Genomic DNA, 20,619 nt, shown 5'->3' on the forward strand with positions numbered 1-20,619 from the left:
TCGGACACATCTTGGCCCGCCCGAATGGCCTCATAGCATCATTCAGTACCTCGCTCGGCCCTTGGCGGGCTTCCTAGCAGCCCGTCACCTCCACCTCGGCCAGAGAACACTGACCTCCACTCGGGCAATCAGCATCATGCCGACCGAGAATTACAGTCCGAACTGGCATGTACGCTGCGTATCGGCGCCGGGACCGGATACGGACTTGACCCTGCATGTCTCGTTCGATAATGCCCGGTACATGTTTGGGTGTGGGGAGGGGACACAGAGGGCGTATACCCAGAAGAAGCTGGGATTGAAGGGGGTGGAGGCGATTTTCTTGTCTAATGCGGAGAATAGGACTAGGATGGGACTGCCAGGTGAGCTATCAGCTTTACAGAGGCTGGACACTAGCTAACAAATGCAGGTGTCTTGATGACCGCTGCGGACGGTGGGATATCAGAGATCAGCGTGGTTGGACCACCGGATACATCGCACTTCTTGGGAACGTTCCGATCTTCTGTCATGCGGTGAGCACATCTGTTATGCGGTTGAGAACTTAGCTGATTATATAGTGCTGACTTCAAGGTCAACCCCCGCTCGATGCCAATAGGCAAGACCCCGCACGACGTCACCGAAATGTTTCAGTCCCCCAATGTCAACGTCAAGGCGGTGTCCCTCGTCCCTCCAGCTCTCCGCTCGTCCCCGCGGCCGGTAGACGAAGCTTCCATCGACATGCACACGTTACGGCCTGACTTTTCTGTCACTCGGCCGGCTGCCCTGCCTCGTCCGGAGCTGGAGGCATGGCGCGATCTCATCGTTGATCACATGTTTGACCGGTCTCGCCGCACAGATCGGCTCGATCAGCCACCGGGTCCATTCGTTCGTCCAGATGGAACCTTCTCGGCCAGCTGGCCCGAGTCAAAGTTCCCGCTCCCCCTGCCCACCGCGGAAGAGCAGGCGACGGAAATGGTGTACATCCTGCAACCGCCGCCTGTGCGAGGGAAGTTTGACGTCAAGCGGGCGAACGAGCTGGGCGTGCCTGCCGGGCCTATAAGGGGGAGGCTGGTGAAAGGGGAGGAGATCGAGGTGGACGATCCCAATGCGGAAGGCGGAAAGCGCATCGTACGGCCGGCAGACTGCTTGGTTGGCGGTCATCCTGGAGCCGTGAGGGTCACTGGTCGTGCCGAAGGAGGACTCAGCTGACGACGAAGGTCCTGATCGTCATCTCGTGCTCGCCTGCGAACCTTCCTAGTCTATTGGAGTCGACCGCTTTCACACCGTATCAGGCGGCGGCAGCCGGGACACCAGAGGGCAGACGGGTACATATGATGGTTCACCGGGTGATCTCTGCTGTCTGGAGAGACCCCGGGTACCAATCGTGGATGGCTTCCTTCGGCCCCACGACGCAGGTGTGTCCTTGGAAGACCTTCAGGATAATCTGCATTTCGCTGACATGGACAGCATTTCCTTGCCAACCACGAGGTCTACTCGAATGATGCGTACTTCCGCTCAGCCGCTTGGCTGAGCCTCGACTTGGGGCTCATTGACTCCCTCATCTTCCCTTGGGTGCAGGACCACGACCCAAATCTATACGAGCAGTCACCTCTCCCGCCGGCGACTTCGATTCTTCTGCCCAACCATCAGGTCCGCATGCACCCTCCCGGAGTCCTGGAGCTGTTACCCAACCACGACAAGGATGAGCCACCGCCTACTAAGCAGTACGCGCACGCCGGGTGTCGGGTTAGCATCACCCAGAAGCCCGGCGAGGTCCAAACCGCAAGGCTGAGGGCTATATCGGCCGTTCGCGACGGTGCAGCAGCCCGGGATGCGAACTCTTCGAGTACCCCTCCGCCCGTCGGGTCCGACATCACGATCACCACTCTCGGCACCGGTAGTGCTCTTCCCTCCAAGTACCGGAACGTATCGGCCACGATGCTCAGTATACCGAACCTGCGCGCCGGCCAGGCCGGCTCTATTCTGCTGGACTGCGGCGAGGGGACGCTTGGCCAAATGCGGCGGCGGTACGGTCCTCAAGGGATGCGAGAGCTGTACGCCGAGCTCAAGATGATCTTCATCAGTCACATGCACGCAGATCATCATCTGGGCCTGCATAGTATATTGGAGGACAGGTTCAAGGTGAGTTTCCGCATGGCGTCTAGCGATTATAAGCTGATATTGTCAGCATGGTATCACGACCCCGTTGTACGTGCTCGGTCCTCGAAGCATAGCGCTGCACATGCAGGAATCTGCCTCGTGGCAACGACCCGCTTCGGACGAGGCACTGGCGAACGTGCTGTTCTTGGAGGGCCCGAAGTTCACCCGTCCTGTCTTTCGACAAAAAAGCGCAGAACGCTCTCCGCCTGGTTTGCACGGGCCATCCTCACCGGAGTATGCGGCCATGCATGAAAGATTTGCTGGGGCGCCGTATGCCAACGGACAGGAAGATCTTGCCAATGGTGTCCGTCGATGGCCGCCGGTTGACAGCTATGGCAATTCCGACGCATTGTAAGTTCCGTATAACCTGGCCTGGGTTAGAGCTTGTGCTCATGCGCTGTAGCAATAACTATATTTACAATACCGTCGAGCAACTTCTGGAGAATCTCGACCTCGAGTCGCTCCATGTACCGCAGGTGGCCCATCGGGGACACGCGAATGGGCTGGTGCTGAAGCACAAATCAGGGTGGAAGGTTGTGTAGGTTGTGCTTTACAAAGTTGTGGTGGGGAGCTGACGAAGCAGGTACTCCGGAGATACCACGCCATGTGACAATCTCGTCAAGGCGGGATACGGGGCTACGCTGCTCATCCATGAAGCGACGCTTGAGGACGACAAGCCAGAGATGGCTTACAGGAAGGGTCACAGTACCTTCAGTCAGGCTATCAAAGTCGGTAAAGAGTAGGTCGATCCCAGATGTCGATGAAGTATGCGAGCTGACTCGGCTTAGTATGCGCGCCCGCCATATCCTCCTCAATCACTTCTCCCAGCGATATCCCAAAGTACCGAAACTCCCCACTCCATCCGCCGTACCTCGCTCGCCTTCCTCTGGCTCTGGCTCGGACGGCGGCAACATCGAGCCAGTCGTATCGATATCGTTCGACCTGATGTCTATCAAGGTCTCGGACATGTGGAAGATGGCACACTACATGGAGCCGATCTCGTTGCTGTTCCCCGAGGAGGAAGAGGAGGGCGATGGAGCCGAGGCTGCAGTGGCGAAAGATACGAATGTTTCGGCGTCGGAAGTGGCCGCTAAGGGCGGGGCAGCGGTCAAGGGCAAGGGAAAGGGAAGGAAAGAGCAGAACGTGAGTCTAATCTCTCCGTTTTAGTCGATAGGTCGTACTTAGCTGACTCTTATAGCAGGCAGACGGGCATGGGCGGCAGAATAAGAAACGGAAATCGCCCATCCTCCCTACCGACGCGATGGGTGAAACGGAAGACTCTGCAGGCAGTAGCCAGAAGCTCCAGAAGACGGATCAGACCTCGCGCTCGCGCTCGCCTCCTCGTCCATATCGCCTAGGAGGCAAGCAGAGGAAGGCGAACTACGAAGCGCGGGAAGCTCAGAAAGCCCCCAGTAGCCTACCCGCAGTCGGAGTGGAAATGACTGAGGGAGGAAGCAGTGCCCGAAATCTCAACGATCCGCGGACAGGTCGGGGAAAAGCTGGCCGGCTAGATGATGATGACCATCGGAACGGTATCAGTGGGGCGGATGGCGATGTATCTATTCCTGCTGATGGTGTCGATGATGCCAGTAGCGGTCTCACCGACGCTATTGGCGATATCGACATGCGGGATGGGGCGGAAGTGGCTGCGGAGGGAAACACCGAGGAGCCGGAGCAAGTGGCGGGGGAGGGGGACGTATGATGTATCATGGACGAGACCTATGTAGATTATCTTGTATCAATTTTGCCCCACATCTCTAGATGCAGCTTCTTGTTGACGCAAGACGGAGGGTCCGGGAGAGCTCTCGCATAACTGTTCGGCCTGCAGACGTTTCAACTTGTTTCAGATTGGGGCAACCCCGCGCGTCGTGCCGTAACTCCAAATCGCGTCGCGTCCGAGAGATTTCGGCGAAGACTGTCTGCTAACACTTCTCCTAATCTAATCACCTAGCTACTCTCACAGTTGCCCCATCATCGATCAAGATGGCCACGCCAGAACCAGGCTATATGTCGGGGGACGACCCAATAGAGATCGAGTCCATCATGGACGAGCCGGACTCGATCTCCAACCGCTTCGCCATCTTCATGCCCGCCGTACAATCCCTCGTCAACGCCGTGGGAGGTTACGAACTCGTGGACGCCACAGATGGCTCAGATGGGAGGGAGATGGTGTACCGACCGGGTGACTCGGTGCTGGCTGTCTTGAAGGACTTGAAGCGATTATGGCGGAAAGACGATTCGGATGATGAGCGGACGGTTGCGAGGTGTATGGCGAAAGCGGGGCTTATGAAGGAGTTGATTGCGCTGTTGATGGAGTGCGTGGATAGAGGAGAGTGGGGACGGAAGGTCTCGCTGGTAGCTTGTGAGTCTGGCTGTGGTCATAGAGATACAGCAGCTGATCATGGCTTAGGCGATCTCATTGCTGCTCTGACATGGCCTATCGATGTGCAGGCGGAGTTGAAGGAGATGGCGGATGAGCCAGACGCGGTGACGGACTATGCGACCCTACTGCGCGCTCAAGTGGAGTACAAGGTTAGTCTAGCTCATATATCAGCATAAGACTATGCTGACCTAGCAGGCGCAACTGCTATACAACGACCGGCCACTACGCTCACTTCTCGCGCTCATCCTCCCAAGCTTAGCTGAACAGCGGAAGTGGGTTATCCTGTGCTTCATTGGCAGTATCAGCAAGCTGACAATCCAGAACGGAGAAGGACGAGCAAGTCATCTCCCTCGGTCTGCATATCGTCCGGAATCTCCTGTCCATCCGGGATACCGTCGCAGAAGGCACAGCCACAGGGGAGAAGGAGGAGCTCGCCCATTTACAGGTCAGTCCTCGCAAGTCCAATCTTGTACCTCATAGCTCACTCGACCAGTCTACTCTCATCCTACAGCTCGACGCCCTGACCTACTTCAAGCTCTTCCTCACGGTAGCAAGCTGCGCCGACAAGTCCGACTTCAACAACTGCAATGTGCTCGTACTTGACATCCTTCACCTGATCTTTCGGTCTGTCAAGCCAAAAGACCTGATCCAGGATCAGGACCGGGTGAGTCTTCATTCAGGTCTGCAAAGAAAGATCTGACGAATAGGCCCCCATGCACAAGCTGGCCAATCTGCTGGATCTCGAAACTCGGCAGAAATCGATGAAGAGTCGGCAGGGGATGACGAGGCATTCGCGTTTCGGTACCACTGTCGCTGTCCGAGCGGTGAGCCCTTTGATCGTGAAAAAGCCCTCTCGCAAGCTAACTTGTGGCAGGGTGATCAGAAGCTTGTCCTTCATCGGCAGAACGCGATTAACTTCGATCCTGGAAGTCTGCTAGATCAGGGCAAGAAGAAGCGAGCGGGCAAAGTGAAAAAGGCAGTAAGTATCTGAAGAATCTGACATCGCGAGACTAAGCTGACTTGCGAAGGATGATCTATCTCGATTCGCCGACCTAAGTCCGGAAGCCCTGCGCGTCCTGCAAGAGTTTTCCGTCTCCTTCATCGAATCCTGCTTCAATGGTACATTACTTCCCCTCCGCATGATCGTAGCTGATATCCAGTCTTCTTCACCTCCATACTCAAGGACATCCGGATGGAACGCTCCAAGATCCGTGATACCGATAATACCCGGACTTTCTACCTCTCGCGCTTCTTTATGGAGTACCTTATGCTCGTCCGGGACAAGCAGGCCAAGGAGCGGGAGACTGGAAAGGGGAAGGGGAGGGCAGAAGACGAAGATGAGATGTTGCTGGGCTATGCGATTGTGATGGCGGAGATGGACAGTGTGAAATGGGTGTTCAGTCGATTGAGGACGACCATGGAGGAGACGGTGAGTCAGCAATCCAAATAGGTGAGGATAGCGCTGACCTGATAGCCTCCCGCATGGACCGAACTCCAGGCGTGTCTGAACTGCTTCACCCAAATAGTGAGCAGCATCACGAGCCGGCTGCGTACGCGCTGACCCTCAGCTCCTCCTCATTGACGCCATGTCCACCTCCTCGGACGCTTCGGACGCCGAAGCAGCCGAGATCCTCCAAAACTCCATCTACTACAACTACGATATCCTCGACTCGGCACTCACCGTCATGGCGCAATACAAGGACCAGTCGATCGCGTACCTCGACTCGGTGGTTCACTTTGCCTATGTCCTTCTGAGGATGCTGGAAAAGTATAGCAAGAACAAGGGGTTCATGTATGTCCGCAAAAAGAAGGCGAGACGGGCGGTGCGGAAACGGAAAGAAGATGCGACAGAGGCGGGCAAGGAGGTGCCGGAGGAGTATGTGGATGAGGAGGAGGTGGCGGGGGTGATGGAGGGGGACAAGGATCTGCCGAGTTATGCGGAACATCAGTTCACGTTTACTGCATTCGAACAGGTAAGCAAGGTCGTGTGGTCTTTTTGTCTGGTAGCTGATGGAGTAGAAATTCGCACAAGAGGGAGTCACAAATACGCTCCTGTCGTATCTGGCCCGCTTCAAGGACTTTGACGATCCAGATCAGATGAAGCGGGTGGTCGGCCTCATGCACCGCCAAGTCGTCAAAGCAAAGGGAGAGGGGCTGTACTTTAAGGTGAGTCTTGGAGACTTCAGAACAGTAAGCGGATCTCAGCTGACAGATAGGTGTCAACGCTACACCTCTTCCGCCGTATCCTGGACGTCAAGGCCTCCCTCCCGAACTCCGAATCTTCTCGCGATCTCACCCAAATAATCACCTTTGTCCTGCGCAAATTCTTCAAGCGCATCCAAGAAGACCCGTTCGTCATTGTCGAAGCCATTCAGCCCAAGTCGCGCGGGAAATGGCAAGCCATCAGCGGGTACGCGAGCGATGGCGACGCTGGCGGCGGTAAGGGCGGTCGCGGGGGTGGCGGTAAAGGCAAGAAGGGCGGTATGGCTGATTTGGAGTTTGTCAAGAACAAGAAATTGAGCTGGGGGGATCAGATGAGCGTGATTGTGAGCATGCTGGTGGAGAATGGGGATGAGCAGTTGGTGGAGTGGGTCATTGATGTGAGCTTTAAGTCTCTCCTTGGCGGGGCTTCAATAAGCTGATGGTCCAGGTCATATCCGTGGCGCTGGCGGCGAGGGAAGAGATCGTCCTCAGTACCGATGGCGAGCCATTACGACCAACCGAGATGGAGGATGATCCGGATGCAGTCAGGAAGTTCGGTGGACCAAGCGAAGAGGCTTTGGAGAAGTTCACGCGGCACGGTGAGTCTGTCAAGCAGGCTTACCTCTAGAGATCTTGCTGATGTATCCAGACCTTGATGCGGATACCGATGAGCGGAAAGCGGCGGTCTTGTCGAACGCCCAGTTCCGGTTGATGTTGAAGCTGGTTTCGTTCGAAATGACAGACGAAGAGAACAGTGAGTCAGAGTGATATACCCAAGTGTATGTCAGCTGATATAGCAGTCGTCGACCAGAAATGGTTCATCCCCGCCTCCATCCCTCCCTCCAACCTTTCCGCTTCGAAAGGTGCACTCGAGCAATATCTCAACGCCCCACCCTCGCTCGAGATCGACCCCAAGAATGTCATCCGCCGTGTCAGGAAGCGTCGCGCCCGCGCCGCTGACGAGGACGAAGACGACGTCGACAGCGATGGGAACGCGCGGCCACGCAAGCCGAAGCCCGCTCGGAAGCGTAAACAGGCCGAGACGCAAATCTATAAATCAGCGGCGATGATTGAAGATTCGGACGATGATGAGGCTGCGGATGCCGCGTTCTTCCAGAAAGAAAAGGAGCTCCGGGCGGAGATGGAGGCGCTGGCGAGTAAGCACGGGGGTGGGGGAGGGGCGATGTTGAAGACGGGGACGAAGAAGCGGAAGCGGAAAGAGCAGGGAAAGGGGAAGGGCAAAAAGAAGGGGAAGAAGGAGCCAGTCGAAGAGGAGGATGAGGACGAGGTGAGAGAGGAGTCTCCACAGACGCGGAGAGCGGCGAGTGCTGTCGCGTCGGAGTCGGATGATGGGTCAACGGAGCCGGTGGCGCGGAAGCGGAAGTCTAGCGAGGCTGCGCCGTCGAGTTCGCCTGGACCAGCGCCGAGTTCGGACGAGGAGGCGCAGAGTCCTGCTAAAACGCAAGTCCGGACGAACGGAAAGTCGAAGCGGTTTGTAGAATCTGAGGATGAGTCGTCTTAGAAGGTCAGAAGTATCTTTCTTGTATCTACACATCTTATCCTGTATGCAATGCATGACAAGGGCAGAGTAGATTTATCGCCTGGCGAGCGAGTCTTCAGAGTACCAGTTGAGACCCATGAGCGCTGTGATTGTAAGCTCGTTCGGCGCCTAAGAGAGCTTCTACGGAACTTACATGGCTCCTTGAGCGTCATGTGCTGGTAGCCCAATACAGCGAGCTGGAATACGTCAGCTACATCACTCCCTCGAATCAGGAAGGCCAGCTCACCCCTCCAGCATCAGATGCAAAGTGGTACCCCGCCGAGATGGGGAAGTTGCACCACCTGGCAATAAAGCAGCGGGAGAAATGACCATGCGAGAAGATGATGACGTCCGAGTGATCGATGTCTTCAGGTTTCGACGCGCACTCCTCGGCCTACGCACCATCAGCAAGAATGTCCGCGGTCCTAATCGGCGGAGAGGGGCTTACCGCAGCGTGGATTGCCCGGACCCTGGCGATGACCCGATCGACCCGGTCCGACATCTGCTGTGGACTCTCTCCGGGCGTCTCGCCAGCCGGGCAGCTTGAAAGTCAGCTTATATCCCCGCAAGTAAAATCGAAGAATGCGGCGCACCCATCTGTCCAGATGTCCCAGTTCGGCTTCTCCTTCCTGATGTCCTTGGTCAGTTTGCCTTCGTACGCTCCGTAGTCCCACTCTCCCACTTCGGGCTCGGTGGACATGTTAATCTTGTCGGGTTTATTGTCACCGAAGAGCTAACTCAAGTCAGAAACAGTAACCAGGATGCACGACGGAGGAAGAGCGACGTACGAGCTCTGCGGTCCGCTGAGCGCGTTTGCGCGGGGAGACGAAGATGTGACGGAGGTGGGTGGGGTCGATCAGCTCTGGCGGAATCAGCTCGGCGGCCATATTGCCCCAATGGGCTTGCGGGCGGCCGTCATAGCATGTTCCACCTCGAAGGCCGTCCTCTGCTGCTGCTTCTGGGAATGTGAGACTTACTGCCAGCTCCCATCATCTTGGGTCCCATCTCCTTGACCGTCTTCTCCCCATTCTCGGTGAGCGGGATGTCAGATACACCGGTCTGTCTGGTCAGATGAACTTCACAGCAAGGTGGTGAATGCGTGGCTATCTCACATGCCTGCCATTCAAAGACCACTCAGTCTCGCCTGTACCCCGTCAGCTTAGCTCCCCCGTCGTCCTAGAGGATGACGAGCCACGAGAGCTGCAAGCTCACCGTGGCGGACGAGGTAGACCCGTGGCATCCGCCTCTTGACGGGCTGGGTGAGATTCTCAGCGAGGGCGATATGGTCGGACATGGTTCTATCTGTATATGCCTCGGGCTGGCGGTGCGTGTGAAGAGGGTGTCGTGGAGTCGTGGTCCTTGTCGTGGTCGGTTGCGAACCGGCAAACGGGCGGTGCGGGGTCTCCACACCTATCAGGTTCCGTCGGAAAGGAATGTGGAGGTGGATCAAGCGAAGGTGCTAATTTCGCAAACCGTTGTCTCTTTGCCTTCATTCTTCATCTAATTGACCTGTCTACAAGCCCACCCACACAGCCATTCAAGGATGTCGCGAACCATCTGCTATTTCGATATTACGATTGGCGCTCAGCCAGCCGGTCGGATCACCTTTGAGCTGTACGACGAGCTCCTTCCCAAGGTATGTCTACTGCACGTTTCGGCTACGCAGGCGATGAGAGACAGCCAGCTGATGCCTTGCAGACCACGGAGAACTTCAAGCAGCTTTGTATCGGAGACAAGGTCAATGCGAGCGGGGTCAAGCTGGCTTATGCCGGCTCGGGGTTTCACCGGTGTATAAAGGGGTCAGTTGACCGAAGCTCCGGACCCACAACGGAACGCTCAAGCTGATATTTAGATTCATGCTCCAGGGTGGAGATTTTACGAAGGGCGATGGAACGGGCGGAGAATCAATCTACGGCGAGAAGGTTCGCTGCCTCTTTCATGGCCCCGTGACCGAGTCGTAGCTGACACTTCAGTTCGAAGATGAAGGCTTTCCCGTAAAACACACCAAGCCCATGTTACTCTCCATGGCCAACGCCGGGCCCAACACCAACGGCTCTCAATTCTTCATCACCACGGTCCCCACTGACCACCTGGACGGGAAGCACGTCGTGTTTGGTCAAGTCCGCTCCAACCGCGGTCTCGTGCGCCGTATCGAGGCGCTCCCGACGGATAATGATAAGCCTAGGGAGGCGGTCACGATTGCCGCTGCGGGCGTGCTGTCGGAGGAGGATGTCAAGAAGGAGGAGGAAGCCAACAAGATGGCAATGGCGAATGTTGATGGGGAGGATCTTTATGAGGTGAGCTTACAGTATTCTGAAGCGTGGGGTATGAAGCTGATAAATAGGATTACCCGGTCGATGAGGAGCGTATTGACGCTGAGAAGCCTGAAGAGGCTCTGCAGGTCGCTACCAAACTCAAGGAGATTGGTACCAGGTGAGCTAGATCTGCTGTATTACCTTGGATCAAGCTCACTCGGCGCAGAGAGTTCAAAGCCGGCCAATACGCCCTCGCGCTGGACAAATACCAAAAAGCCCTCCGATACCTTGACACCCACCCTGTCCTTCCTGATGACGCCCCCGCCCCCCTCGTCGCGTCCTACCGCAACACCCGCTTCCCACTCCTGACCAACGCCTCCCTCTCCGCGCTCAAGTGCAACCCGCCCGCTGGCTCGCTGGCGGTCTCGCTCGCGACGCGCGCGCTGAGCGTGCCGGACCTGACCAAGGAGGAACGGGGCAAGGCGCTGTATCGCCGCGCACTGGGCAAGGTGCAGGTGAAGGACGACGAGGCGGCCGAGAAGGATTTGAGGGAGGCGAGTGGGCTTGTCCCCGGTGATGCAGGGGTGCAGCGGGCTTTGAAGGAGGTGGAAGTGAGGCGGAAGGAGAGGAAGGAGAGGGAGAAGAAGGCGTACGCCAAGATGTTTGGATAGATAGTAGAAGCATAGAGCATAGAATGCAGACCAAGATGCTAGGGGATTATGGCGAGACGGGGATGAACAATTAGGCAGGCGCTCGTCTCCTCAAGATCTTCCGTTCGCGAATGAGCGCCAAAGAAAAAGTACTTGGAACCTACACAATGCATCCATACAGCACCTCAAACGTCAAGACCCACATTACCCCTCATGATGATCCGCACTTCCCATCTACTTTCCAATCCCAAACCTCTTCTTCTGCTACACGATATCAGCTCAATTCTCACCACAGCGAGAACAGCAACTCACAGTGCCCTTCTCCGGCGTCAACGGCCGCCCACTCTCCAACCTCCTCCGCTTGTCCTCGAGCTCCAACCGCTGCTTCTCCAGCGCCTCCTTCATCTCCCGGTGACGCGCATACAGCTCCTCTTCCGACTGCTTGAGCTTGGATTCCTTCTCTTGCACTTTTTGCTGGAAGACCATCTTCATCTCGGCTTCCATCTTGGCCAGCTTGGTTTCTTGGTGCGCGCGCTCTTCTTGCTGCTTGGCCGCGGGGCTACAAACGTCAGCTACTGCCACTGTTCGACAAGGCGGAATATCTAGCTCACTTGGTCTCCTTGAAAACGCTCTCATCCTGGTTCACCCCCATCCCTCGGAGCTTTTCGGACCGATAATCCTCGTACAACACGTCATTGGTGTGCTCGCGCAGTTCCTCCATGTGCGTCCGAACCAGCATCTGACGGAGCTTGACAAAGTCGCAATGCGCCTCATTGTCCACCTCGATCGCGCCCCAGGGGTAGGCCCGACCTCGGACTTCGCGGCCGTCGTTGGTGCGCACAATAGAGTCGGAGCCGACCACTGCAAAGGGGACTTTGGACTGATGGTCAGCTGCGGCTCGCAAAGACTTCACAATGTCCCCGACATCTCACCATGATTTCCTCGTTCTCCTGCACGGTCTCTTCGTCCTCATTTTCGTACTGGGGTGGCCGGAAGATCCGAATGTTGTGGTGGGCGACATCGTTCAAGATCTCAGGTGTCAGCTTTACCGCACAATTCTGTGGGACCGTCAGCTCACCCGCTCCTTGAACAGCGCTACCTCCTCGTCCGTCAACGTGTCCGCCTTGGCAATCACCGGAATAAGGTTGACTTTGGTGTGGAGTCGGCGCATGAACTCAACATCGATCGGCTTGAGCCTGATGTATGAGCTTGCCCGGTTCATTGACAACCAACGTAAACTTCCGGCTAACTCACGAGTGCCCGGTAGGTTGGATAAAGTAGATACACGCGTGGACACGGTTATCGACCAGCTTGTTCCTGTTCACTCGGTTCTCCTGCTCGAGGTAGGCGTCGAATCGGGCCTCAATGTTGTCGACGATGGGTTTCCAGCTGGCAGTGTCAGCTTTGCGGGCGCACCCAAGACCGCTGCTTCATCTGCGTGGAAGCTCACCACTCATCGTTGTTGACAAAGTCACCGAAACCTGGAGTATCCACCACAGTCAACTTCAGCCTCACGTTGTTCTCCTCGATCTCTGCTTTGATCAGCTCCGGCTCGATAGATTAGAGATCGCCGAAGGCCAAGGAGCTGAATGACATACCCGCTGAGATGCTCTCAATCTGCACAGTCTTGCCTCTATCCTGTCCAGGCTGCGGGATCGCCTTGGGCTGGTATAGCCGCGTCTCAAAGAGAGTATTGATGAGCGTCGACTTGCCGAGTCCTGATTCGCCTGCAGTATATCAGCTCGGACCTTCTGCGAAAGGGAGGTTGAGTGACGCACCGACTACCATGGCGACGAACTGGAACCCGCGCCTGATGTATCAGCTAAGATCCACTAGGGCATGGGCGCCTGATAAGGCAGCCATCATAAGGTCGTCGACCCTTCTCTCGCACCAGCATAATTCTGCAACTCACCGAACGCTCTTCCTGTGAACCTGGTTTGGCAAATTACTGAACCCCACCCAACTCGCCAACTTCTTTCTCGCCAATTGTGCTGCCGCCGCCGCACCGCCCGCACCCCCCGCTCCTGCGTGGTTCGCAGATCCATTACTGTTTCCGCTCATCCCCAGCTGGTGCGCCTCGGGCTTGACGTCTCGCTCGCCCGTATGAGGCGTGATGGACCGTGCGCTTGTGTCCTGGGAATGCTGGTAGTGATCGATAGGAGCGCCAAGGGGTGGACCGGCGGACGTGCCGTGCCCGTTTGACTGTCGCTGCTCGTAGTACCCGTCTGACATGTTGGGTAGGAGTAAGAGGAAGGTAATAAAAAGGGGTTGGATAGGCTATGCGAAGGCAAGCTGTGAATAACGTTGAGGAATGGGGATGCGAAGCGCGCGCGTTCCAACGTAACCAACTCTAATTAGTGATTAGCGGAATCAATCTGAAACATCCAAGGGGTAATGGCCAAAACACAGCTGCCACATCCGGAAATAGTGAGATAACTCCGCGCGCGCGCGTTCTGGCTCTGCGCTCAGCGTCACCTCAATACCTTATACACCTTATCGCTAACACGTCCTATACAAGCATCTCCAAAAAGGCAACGAAGAGCTACCACGACGCCACCGTTTGGATCCGCAACTCAGACTTACCCTGAAAGAGTTAGCTCGAATTAGCCAAAATGCGTCTCACACCTGAAGTGAGCACCTCCACCTCAACATCGAGTTCTCTGTTGACAACTTTCAGTTCGTGTCCCAGCGATCATCCGTTAGTCTTACCTCTACTGACCCCTCTCCCCATGTGGATGGCCATGCTGAACGGTCAAGCATTTGAACGCGCTGAAGGAAAGAGAGCTGGAATTGCGAGGTAAGCTGTATGGTCTCCTGATGTTGATGAGGATAACAGCTGACCCGGTAGGACTGCAAATACCAGTGATAGAGAACTTGGCGTCACATCAGGGGACATATGATACCCTCAACCTGACGGATAACTCGATAACGGTGCTGGGGAACATCCCATTAGGCGAGTTTTGCTCACTTGCTTTCGGCTGGGGGAAAGAAGAAATCGACGAATGTTGCGCGTGGCATCCGACATGGGGATGGTGCTCAAGGAAAAGGAAGAGGCAGGAGAAGTTGGGGGAGATCCAGGGCGGATTGTGCCGTGCAGGCGCGAGATCAGGAGGATGACAAGGAATCATGGGAGCGAGACGGCCGGGGGATAAGCGGAAGCTGAGAAGGGATCTGGTTCGTCGGATAAGGCTGGGGCGGCCAAGATTTAGATATAGGATGGCATGCTGATTATCCAGCGCCGAGATTACGCCAATTACATGCGGCACAGAATCAGATCTCCTCCATCTCGCCATCATTACCACAAAGCGTGAGTTAGAATGCACTAACCTCCTGCGCCCTAAGCTGACCCATAGATCCCCCACATAGTCACGCTAGGTCAGTCGCAATGAGGGCTCGCGAATGATGATCAGCTGACATTTCAGTCCTCTCCCACAACCTCATCGCCGCCCTCTCCACCCTCGCCCCCCTTGAACACCTCGTCCACCTGCGCCACCTCGCCCTCTCCTCCAATCCCGTCGCCGACCTTCCCCACTACCGGCATTACACCATCTACAAGGCCGCCAAGGGCCAACTCCACACCCTCGACTACACCCGCATAAAAGATGCTGAGCGAAAAACGGCCAACGAGACATTTATAGACCCCATAACTGCCGGTCCCAACGCCCTGGCATTGCAGCTCTCAACATCGACTGTATCCGCCACGGCGGCAGTGACGGCGGCTGCACCGTCGGCGTTTGCGGCGGCGCAAAAGTCGGGTCAGGCGATCAAGGGCGGGAAGGGACGATTGATGACGCCGGAAGAAAAACGGCGGGTCGTCGAGGCGCTGACGAGGGCGCAGACGGCGGATGAGGTCAGGAGGTTGGAGAGGATGCTGGCGGAGGGGCTGATACCGGAGGGACAGGATGGGGTGGAGGAGGCGGTACCTGGGGCGAATGGGGTGGCGCAGGAGGCATGAGCGGTTTGGGCCTACGGGGCAGGTTATCGGGAGCCTCGGCGGAGGCTGAGATTGTAGAACAAAAACGGCAGGCGAGAGAAGATCGCCCCAGTGCTTGCGGGTGGTTACTGAGCATGTACGCGATGCTGTATGTGACACTCTGCCGTCTCATGATCATCTCTTGTTTCCACAGTGGAGAGCTGACATGACCGCTGACCGAGCCTCATGAGCATCGTATTGGCTGAGACAATAGCACCATCTAACACCCACTGCAAGGGGCGTCCACTGGTGCTTGTACCGCCTGTGCGCCACACGTACGCGAGCTCGGAGCGAGGACGGACAGCGTCAGCGTGAATTTTCGTCTACTCGATACTTGACATAGCTAGTAATGCTGTCTATGGCAGCGCCTCCTTGAGCCACCCTGCCAGATCCTCAATTTCCTTCGCGCACGTCGTGTGCTCCATTCCTGGATAACTCTCAAATCTGACTCCGGGCCTCGCGAATGCTTCGCCTGGCGGTACAGAAGGGAGTCCGAGCTCCTTGAGGATCTCCACGGACTTGACCGCATCTGGAGCAATAATCAGCCCGAGGGATCCGCTGGTCGTGCCGATAGGAAGGGAGACCACGTACTCTGATACGCTACTATCGGGTCCGCTTCGCCGTGTCCCCAGAACACAGGGACATCCTTTGCGGTCGCTTTGGCTTCCTGTCCAGTCAGCTCATCGCCCAATTACAGGGCATACATTGGATAACTCTCCGCAGATTCGCAAGTAAGGCAAGGGGGCCCTTCAATTTGCCAAAAGACTGACCTCCCGTACTTTATGGCTCAGAGGCAGCCAACTGCTCAATACCACCACCCCACCCAGCCCCCTCCCGCTCGTCACGCCATACCAAGACGCCACAGCCCCTCCCTGGCTATATCCACCCAGTACAATCTCATTCTCCGGGACCCCAGCGTCCACTTCGGCCTGGATGAGCTTGTCCACTTGGGCGGAGGTGGCTCGAAGACCGGGCTCGTCGTCTATCTGCGAATTGGAGACGTTTGCGTAGTCACGCATGTCGAACCATGCGGGCAGGACTGCGCCTGGAATTATGTCAGTATCCAGAGATTCATTCAGGGTTCAGAAAGGCTGCACCCCGAGAAACCCAGGACCCACCTCGATGTCGCGTGATGGGACGCTCGGAGGCGTGAGGCAGGATGAACTTGGTATGCGGCAGCAGGGTGCCGAATCGCTGGAAGACCGGCAGCCAGCCGTGGCCTGCTTGGTCAGTACCAGTCAAGCAGAGCGCAAACCATCTGGAGCCCTTCCCGCTTCACGCGGACGGAGCTCGCTGTCAAATCAAAGAAGGAGTTAGGTCAGCGCTTACCGCTATCACCCAGTCCCTGCGCATCAGTCAGACTGAGACGAGTCCAAAAAATTGGGTGCAGGAATTGCACGCACATGCAGGAATATCACGGTGCTCTTATGAGCAGCCTTAGGCGCCACAGATATATGCGCTAATGTAGCAGCCATCACTGAGCCGCTGTCGTGGGAATGAGAGTGTTAAACGGGGTATTCGGGTCAGTAGAGTTAGTGGGATGAGGTGTGAAAGAGCGAGGAATGTGTAGCTGATTTCTACTGATATTGATCTCGGACATGGATGACTGAGGGCACTGGGTCACTTTACGCCCACGGCGCTGCTAGGTACAAAGGCAGATTGAAAGAGCCGAGCGCAATAGATTGGGTGCGCAATCACAGGCATGGTCCCAGAAGAGCCCGCAGAAACCAGCCGTTCGCAATTATACGGCAAGACTCCCCTGCAGTGGATCTACACAATCACATCATACTGCTGTCCTTGTGCTGGTCGCTAAACCACACTCTAGATCTACTTCAACGCCTCCATCAACCACTTCTTCAGATCTTCAATCTCTTCCGGCGAGCTCGAGTGGCCCATACCGTTATAACTCTCGAACCGGAGTCCGGGGCGAGCAAAGGTTCTGCCCTTGGGTACAGAAGGGAAGCCGAGCTTGCCTAGCAGCTCGACAGACTTGGCGCCGTCTGTGGTGTCAGCGAGGCGCGTTTGAGCTATCGATACGCCACAGGTCCAGCACGTAGGAGGGGGAGACGGAGGCAGGGGAATCGACTTACACTGATATTGTACCACGGGGTCCTCCCTCCCATGTCCCCAGAACATCGGTATATCCTTAGCCCCGGCTTTAGTCATCTATCCAGTCAGTACAGCACTTTAGTCTCTTCCCCAACCCCTACCCAAGCCCAGACTCACCTCCTGTATCTTGTGACTCAACACCACCCAACTACTAAGCACCACGACCCCGCCCAGCGCCCTTCCCCCCGTCAGCCCGCTCAACGCCGCCACCGCCCCGCCCTGGCTGAACCCGCCGACAATGACCTTGTGCTCTGGGATCCCAGCGTCCACTTCGGCCTGCACGAGCTGGTCGACCGCCGCGACGGACGCGAGGAGGCCGCGCTCGTCGTCGTACGATGAGTCGGTGAGGTTGGAGAGGTTGTGCAAGTCGAACCAGGCTGGCATGGACATGCCTGGAGATCAGCTACATCTTCACGACGACGACGGCGCCGGGGCGCTGATAGGAAGCGTGAGGGATAGAAACAGAGATGATGATAGAGAGGCAGGAACATACCGCCGTTCAGTGTGACAGGCATGGAAGGGGCATGGGGCAGAATCCATTTTGTATTGGGAAAAGAAGACCAGAGCATCTTGGCGACGGGCAGCCAGCCGTGACCTGCGATGTGAGCGGGGCGTCCAGGGCAGGAGCTAGAGCCTGAGCTGGCGGGTAGCCTCTAATGGCATTTAAGTAGAGAGTCAGGATGACTGACCACTATCGCCGAGTCCCTGATAGATCAGCTTGACAGTCCAGCCCACGCAGCAGAGGAGTATCCTTCAAAGCAGGCAAGAACAGAACCAGCGCGTGGGTAGCGACGGAGAGAGATCGTGCAGCTCACATGTAAGAAAATCACAGTGCTCTGATGAGCTTCTTTAGGGTTCACCTTGAGGTGCTTGAGCGTAGCAGCCATCTCGTCCGCCTTTGACTGAACAGAAGTGGGTAAGCTGGGTCTCGAAGACGACGTCTGTTGAGGTAGGAGCGGGAGAGGCTCAAAGTAGATGAATAGTAGTACAAGGGGGACCAGGAGGATCCACAGGAGCTGAGACGAGGGTAGGCGCGGTATGATGGGCGAGTGGTTTGGACGATTGCGGGATGGTGGAGAAGTGCGAAGACGAGGAATGTGGAGTTGGCACGACTTTATATCTGCGGTTGAGGCGGTGGCTGTGTGCCGGGCTTGCATCGCTTCAAAGACTTCCAGCAAAGCTGCGGACCACCAAAGCACCGGCAGAATTCACCGCATCTATGCCCTACGCTCGCAAAGAAAGAAGAAAGAGCAAGTGAAGATCCGAAAACTGTGGTGAAGGTGAAATATCTATACAGTGCCTATAATGGAGGGACAGTAGTCACGAAGTGTCCTGACGAAGTATGATACCGAGAATCGTCCCCTCTGTCCCTTCTCCTACTCCCCATCCTCTTCCCCCCCATATCTGGCAAAAAGATAAATCCATCACCCTCCCCACTGCAATGCATCCCTCCACCGTCTAGACCATGTACGCCGCAAGACCCGCTAGGACCGCCGCGCCGAACACAGCCGACCCGATCCCGCCACCCGGCGCGGCCAAGACCGACCTGGCCGAGCTGGACGAGTTGGAGATACCGACAAACTGCCCGACCTGAGCATTGATGGCAGCGACGTAGGTCGATCCGCAAGTCTGGTCGATCGACTGCCAGAGGTCCATTTGTCCGCCGAGGATAGGGGACTGGGCGAGACCGAGCGCATAAGGCACGGCCGTCTCCCACTTGATGTACGCGACCATAATCTCGCGGGTGCAGGGTGTGCAGAGACGGTCGGCGTTGAAGGAGGGCTGGAGGAAGAGGAAGGGGAGGTTGGTGGACCGGTAAGTGGTCGCGTTGGGGGTGATGACGGTTGCGAGGGTGGCCTGGGACGAGCCGGCGTCTTGGCGCGGGAGGAGGTCGATCATCCGGCGGGACAGCTGGGAGGCAGACGAGTACGCGATGTACAGGTTGTCCGCGGCGAACTGGACGGGGGACCAGGTCGAGGCAAAGTTGGCAAAAAGGGCATTGGTAGCCGGGACGGCGGATCCGCTGGCGGACGCCGACGCTGATGCGGACGAAGCGGACGCGGAGCCCGAGGAGGCAGAGATGGAGGCGCTGCCAGCCGCCGAAGCAGAGGCGGACGCGGCAGAAGCCGACGCCGCAAGCGACGCACCGAGCGAGGCCGACTCGGAGCTGATAGCAGCCCCGAGCGACGATCCCGCGGACGCAGCAGACGCCACGGACGCAGCCACACCTGGCGTAGGCGTAGCGCTACCCGACACACTCCCCGATACCGCCGATCCTGCCCCCTTGTTCGCGCTCGGACCCGTAGAGTTCTTCCCGACGCCAATGACCTGGTTCACGCAGTACTGCTGGTTCGCCGAGTCGATCGAGCACACCGCGCCCTTGAGCGGGTTGACGACGTACAGGATGTCGTACAGCTCCCGTACTTGGGCGTTGTAGGTGGTAGGGTTGGTGAGTTCCGCCGAGCACGAGGCGTAGAACCTTGACAACCAGGTCCGGATGACCGAGTCCGAGCACCCCGTGTTGGCCTTGCACATGCTGGCAAGGGACCAGTTGATGTCTGATGTCGAGAGGTTGGCGCCGGATAGAGGGTTGAAGGACGCCGTGGCGGTGATGAGGGGCTGGACGCAGGAGGTAAGGGCAGCATCGCTGTTGATGGCTTGGAGGAGGGTGTTGCAATCGTTGGAGATGCCAGAGGGGATGAGGGTGATATTGGCCTGTGGTCTCAGCTGGGTCCTTGCTTTGGAGATGTCTCTCTCCGCGTTCATCATTTCCTCGTCCATCTTTCCGCATCCTTCCTCCGCTTTGCACATTGACCGCCCACCGCCTCTCCTCTCAACTCCAGCATCGCCACCCCCCTGTCGCCAAGGAATATACCTCACCTGTTGCGCGCTAACCAGAGCCGCCAGAGCCAGAGTTCCAAAGACCGCCTTCATCGCGTAGATGCTGTGTTGTTTTGGACGAGTATATAGATGGACAGATGCTAGTCTGTCTTGCAATCGATATCGATTAGACGAGGAGGAACGAACTCAAAGGAGTGCGAACGGGGAGGAAGGAAAGGTAACGAGGGGGATGTTTTCCGCCTTGTTTACGCGTGAGTTGTCGGTAGCGGGATGAACGAGTGTGGGTGTCGACCGAGTAAGGCGAGCTGTCGGCGTGTAGGGTGTATGCAGGTAGAGAGTATAGAGGAGATGCTATAGGTAAGCGTTTGCTAAGGGGTTGTTTGAGCACAGACTGAAAAGTGACTTCAACCATCCGGTGAGAGACCCTTGTTTGGCTCCAGTCCCTGAAAGAGGTTTCAGAGTTGTTTTGATTCCGAAATCCCCGCAAAGCTGGTCGACCATAACCCCGCTAAATCCCGTGGCGGCGCGGG

General features: G+C 56.8%; 9 protein-coding genes across 9 annotated transcripts; 4 read left to right on the plus strand and 5 right to left on the minus strand.

The window, feature by feature from the left end:
* Positions 1–136: 136 nt before the first annotated feature.
* Positions 137–3,303, plus strand: MKK02DRAFT_24923 (putative tRNA processing endoribonuclease; the record flags this gene model as incomplete). The annotated part of the gene is made up of 10 exons (XM_053086954.1): positions 137–359; positions 407–509; positions 555–1,146; positions 1,194–1,391; positions 1,444–2,118; positions 2,165–2,345; positions 2,427–2,487; positions 2,540–2,674; positions 2,720–2,875; positions 2,925–3,303. 10 exons carry the CDS (start codon positions 137–139, stop codon positions 3,301–3,303), a joined length of 2,703 nt encoding a protein of 900 aa, XP_052946567.1.
* An 876-nt stretch (positions 3,304–4,179) lies between these two features.
* On the plus strand, positions 4,180–8,243 carry MKK02DRAFT_24628 (topoisomerase 1-associated factor 1; the record flags this gene model as incomplete). The annotated part of the gene is made up of 16 exons (XM_053086912.1): positions 4,180–4,498; positions 4,547–4,668; positions 4,715–4,791; positions 4,841–4,964; positions 5,013–5,183; positions 5,227–5,343; positions 5,394–5,498; positions 5,548–5,638; positions 5,680–5,948; positions 5,994–6,044; positions 6,088–6,492; positions 6,539–6,685; positions 6,736–7,119; positions 7,170–7,320; positions 7,371–7,475; positions 7,522–8,243. 16 exons carry the CDS (start codon positions 4,180–4,182, stop codon positions 8,241–8,243), a joined length of 3,360 nt encoding a protein of 1,119 aa, XP_052946568.1.
* Positions 8,244–8,315: 72 nt separating this feature from the next.
* MKK02DRAFT_45499 (histidine phosphatase superfamily) lies at positions 8,316–9,555 on the minus strand (the record flags this gene model as incomplete). The annotated part of the gene is made up of 9 exons (XM_053093449.1): positions 8,316–8,365; positions 8,416–8,458; positions 8,509–8,655; positions 8,710–8,803; positions 8,855–8,994; positions 9,050–9,123; positions 9,239–9,320; positions 9,374–9,405; positions 9,474–9,555. The coding sequence occupies 9 exons, from the start codon at positions 9,553–9,555 to the stop codon at positions 8,316–8,318; spliced, it is 744 nt and encodes a 247-aa protein (XP_052946569.1).
* A 249-nt stretch (positions 9,556–9,804) lies between these two features.
* MKK02DRAFT_26758 (cyclophilin-like domain-containing protein) lies at positions 9,805–11,187 on the plus strand (the record flags this gene model as incomplete). The annotated part of the gene is made up of 6 exons (XM_053087253.1): positions 9,805–9,897; positions 9,960–10,060; positions 10,114–10,183; positions 10,235–10,558; positions 10,606–10,694; positions 10,743–11,187. 6 exons carry the CDS (start codon positions 9,805–9,807, stop codon positions 11,185–11,187), a joined length of 1,122 nt encoding a protein of 373 aa, XP_052946570.1.
* A 213-nt stretch (positions 11,188–11,400) lies between these two features.
* Positions 11,401–13,398, minus strand: MKK02DRAFT_45501 (putative Septin ring protein; the record flags this gene model as incomplete). The annotated part of the gene is made up of 10 exons (XM_053093450.1): positions 11,401–11,430; positions 11,479–11,725; positions 11,778–12,046; positions 12,099–12,197; positions 12,245–12,362; positions 12,421–12,555; positions 12,617–12,698; positions 12,765–12,893; positions 12,945–12,976; positions 13,079–13,398. The coding sequence occupies 10 exons, from the start codon at positions 13,396–13,398 to the stop codon at positions 11,401–11,403; spliced, it is 1,461 nt and encodes a 486-aa protein (XP_052946571.1).
* A 380-nt stretch (positions 13,399–13,778) lies between these two features.
* MKK02DRAFT_45502 (uncharacterized protein) lies at positions 13,779–15,121 on the plus strand (the record flags this gene model as incomplete). Its single annotated transcript, XM_053093451.1, has 7 exons — positions 13,779–13,796; positions 13,844–13,864; positions 13,924–13,963; positions 14,015–14,170; positions 14,403–14,473; positions 14,520–14,541; positions 14,589–15,121. The coding sequence occupies 7 exons, from the start codon at positions 13,779–13,781 to the stop codon at positions 15,119–15,121; spliced, it is 861 nt and encodes a 286-aa protein (XP_052946572.1).
* Positions 15,122–15,495: 374 nt separating this feature from the next.
* Positions 15,496–16,614, minus strand: MKK02DRAFT_45503 (acyl-protein thioesterase-1; the record flags this gene model as incomplete). The annotated part of the gene is made up of 6 exons (XM_053093452.1): positions 15,496–15,668; positions 15,731–15,806; positions 15,910–16,184; positions 16,258–16,359; positions 16,469–16,484; positions 16,543–16,614. 6 exons carry the CDS (start codon positions 16,612–16,614, stop codon positions 15,496–15,498), a joined length of 714 nt encoding a protein of 237 aa, XP_052946573.1.
* A 352-nt stretch (positions 16,615–16,966) lies between these two features.
* On the minus strand, positions 16,967–18,135 carry MKK02DRAFT_45504 (Phospholipase/carboxylesterase/thioesterase; the record flags this gene model as incomplete). Its single annotated transcript, XM_053093453.1, has 6 exons — positions 16,967–17,139; positions 17,230–17,305; positions 17,366–17,640; positions 17,742–17,843; positions 17,938–17,953; positions 18,064–18,135. The coding sequence occupies 6 exons, from the start codon at positions 18,133–18,135 to the stop codon at positions 16,967–16,969; spliced, it is 714 nt and encodes a 237-aa protein (XP_052946574.1).
* A 571-nt stretch (positions 18,136–18,706) lies between these two features.
* Positions 18,707–20,014, minus strand: MKK02DRAFT_26583 (uncharacterized protein; the record flags this gene model as incomplete). Its single annotated transcript, XM_053087220.1, has 2 exons — positions 18,707–19,122; positions 19,396–20,014. 2 exons carry the CDS (start codon positions 20,012–20,014, stop codon positions 18,707–18,709), a joined length of 1,035 nt encoding a protein of 344 aa, XP_052946575.1.
* Between the last annotated feature and the right edge of the window lie 605 nt (positions 20,015–20,619).

Source organism: Dioszegia hungarica (assembly GCF_025882075.1).
Source record: "Dioszegia hungarica strain PDD-24b-2 chromosome Unknown MKK02contig_8, whole genome shotgun sequence".
Classification (NCBI taxonomy): Eukaryota; Fungi; Basidiomycota; class Tremellomycetes; order Tremellales; family Bulleribasidiaceae; genus Dioszegia; species Dioszegia hungarica.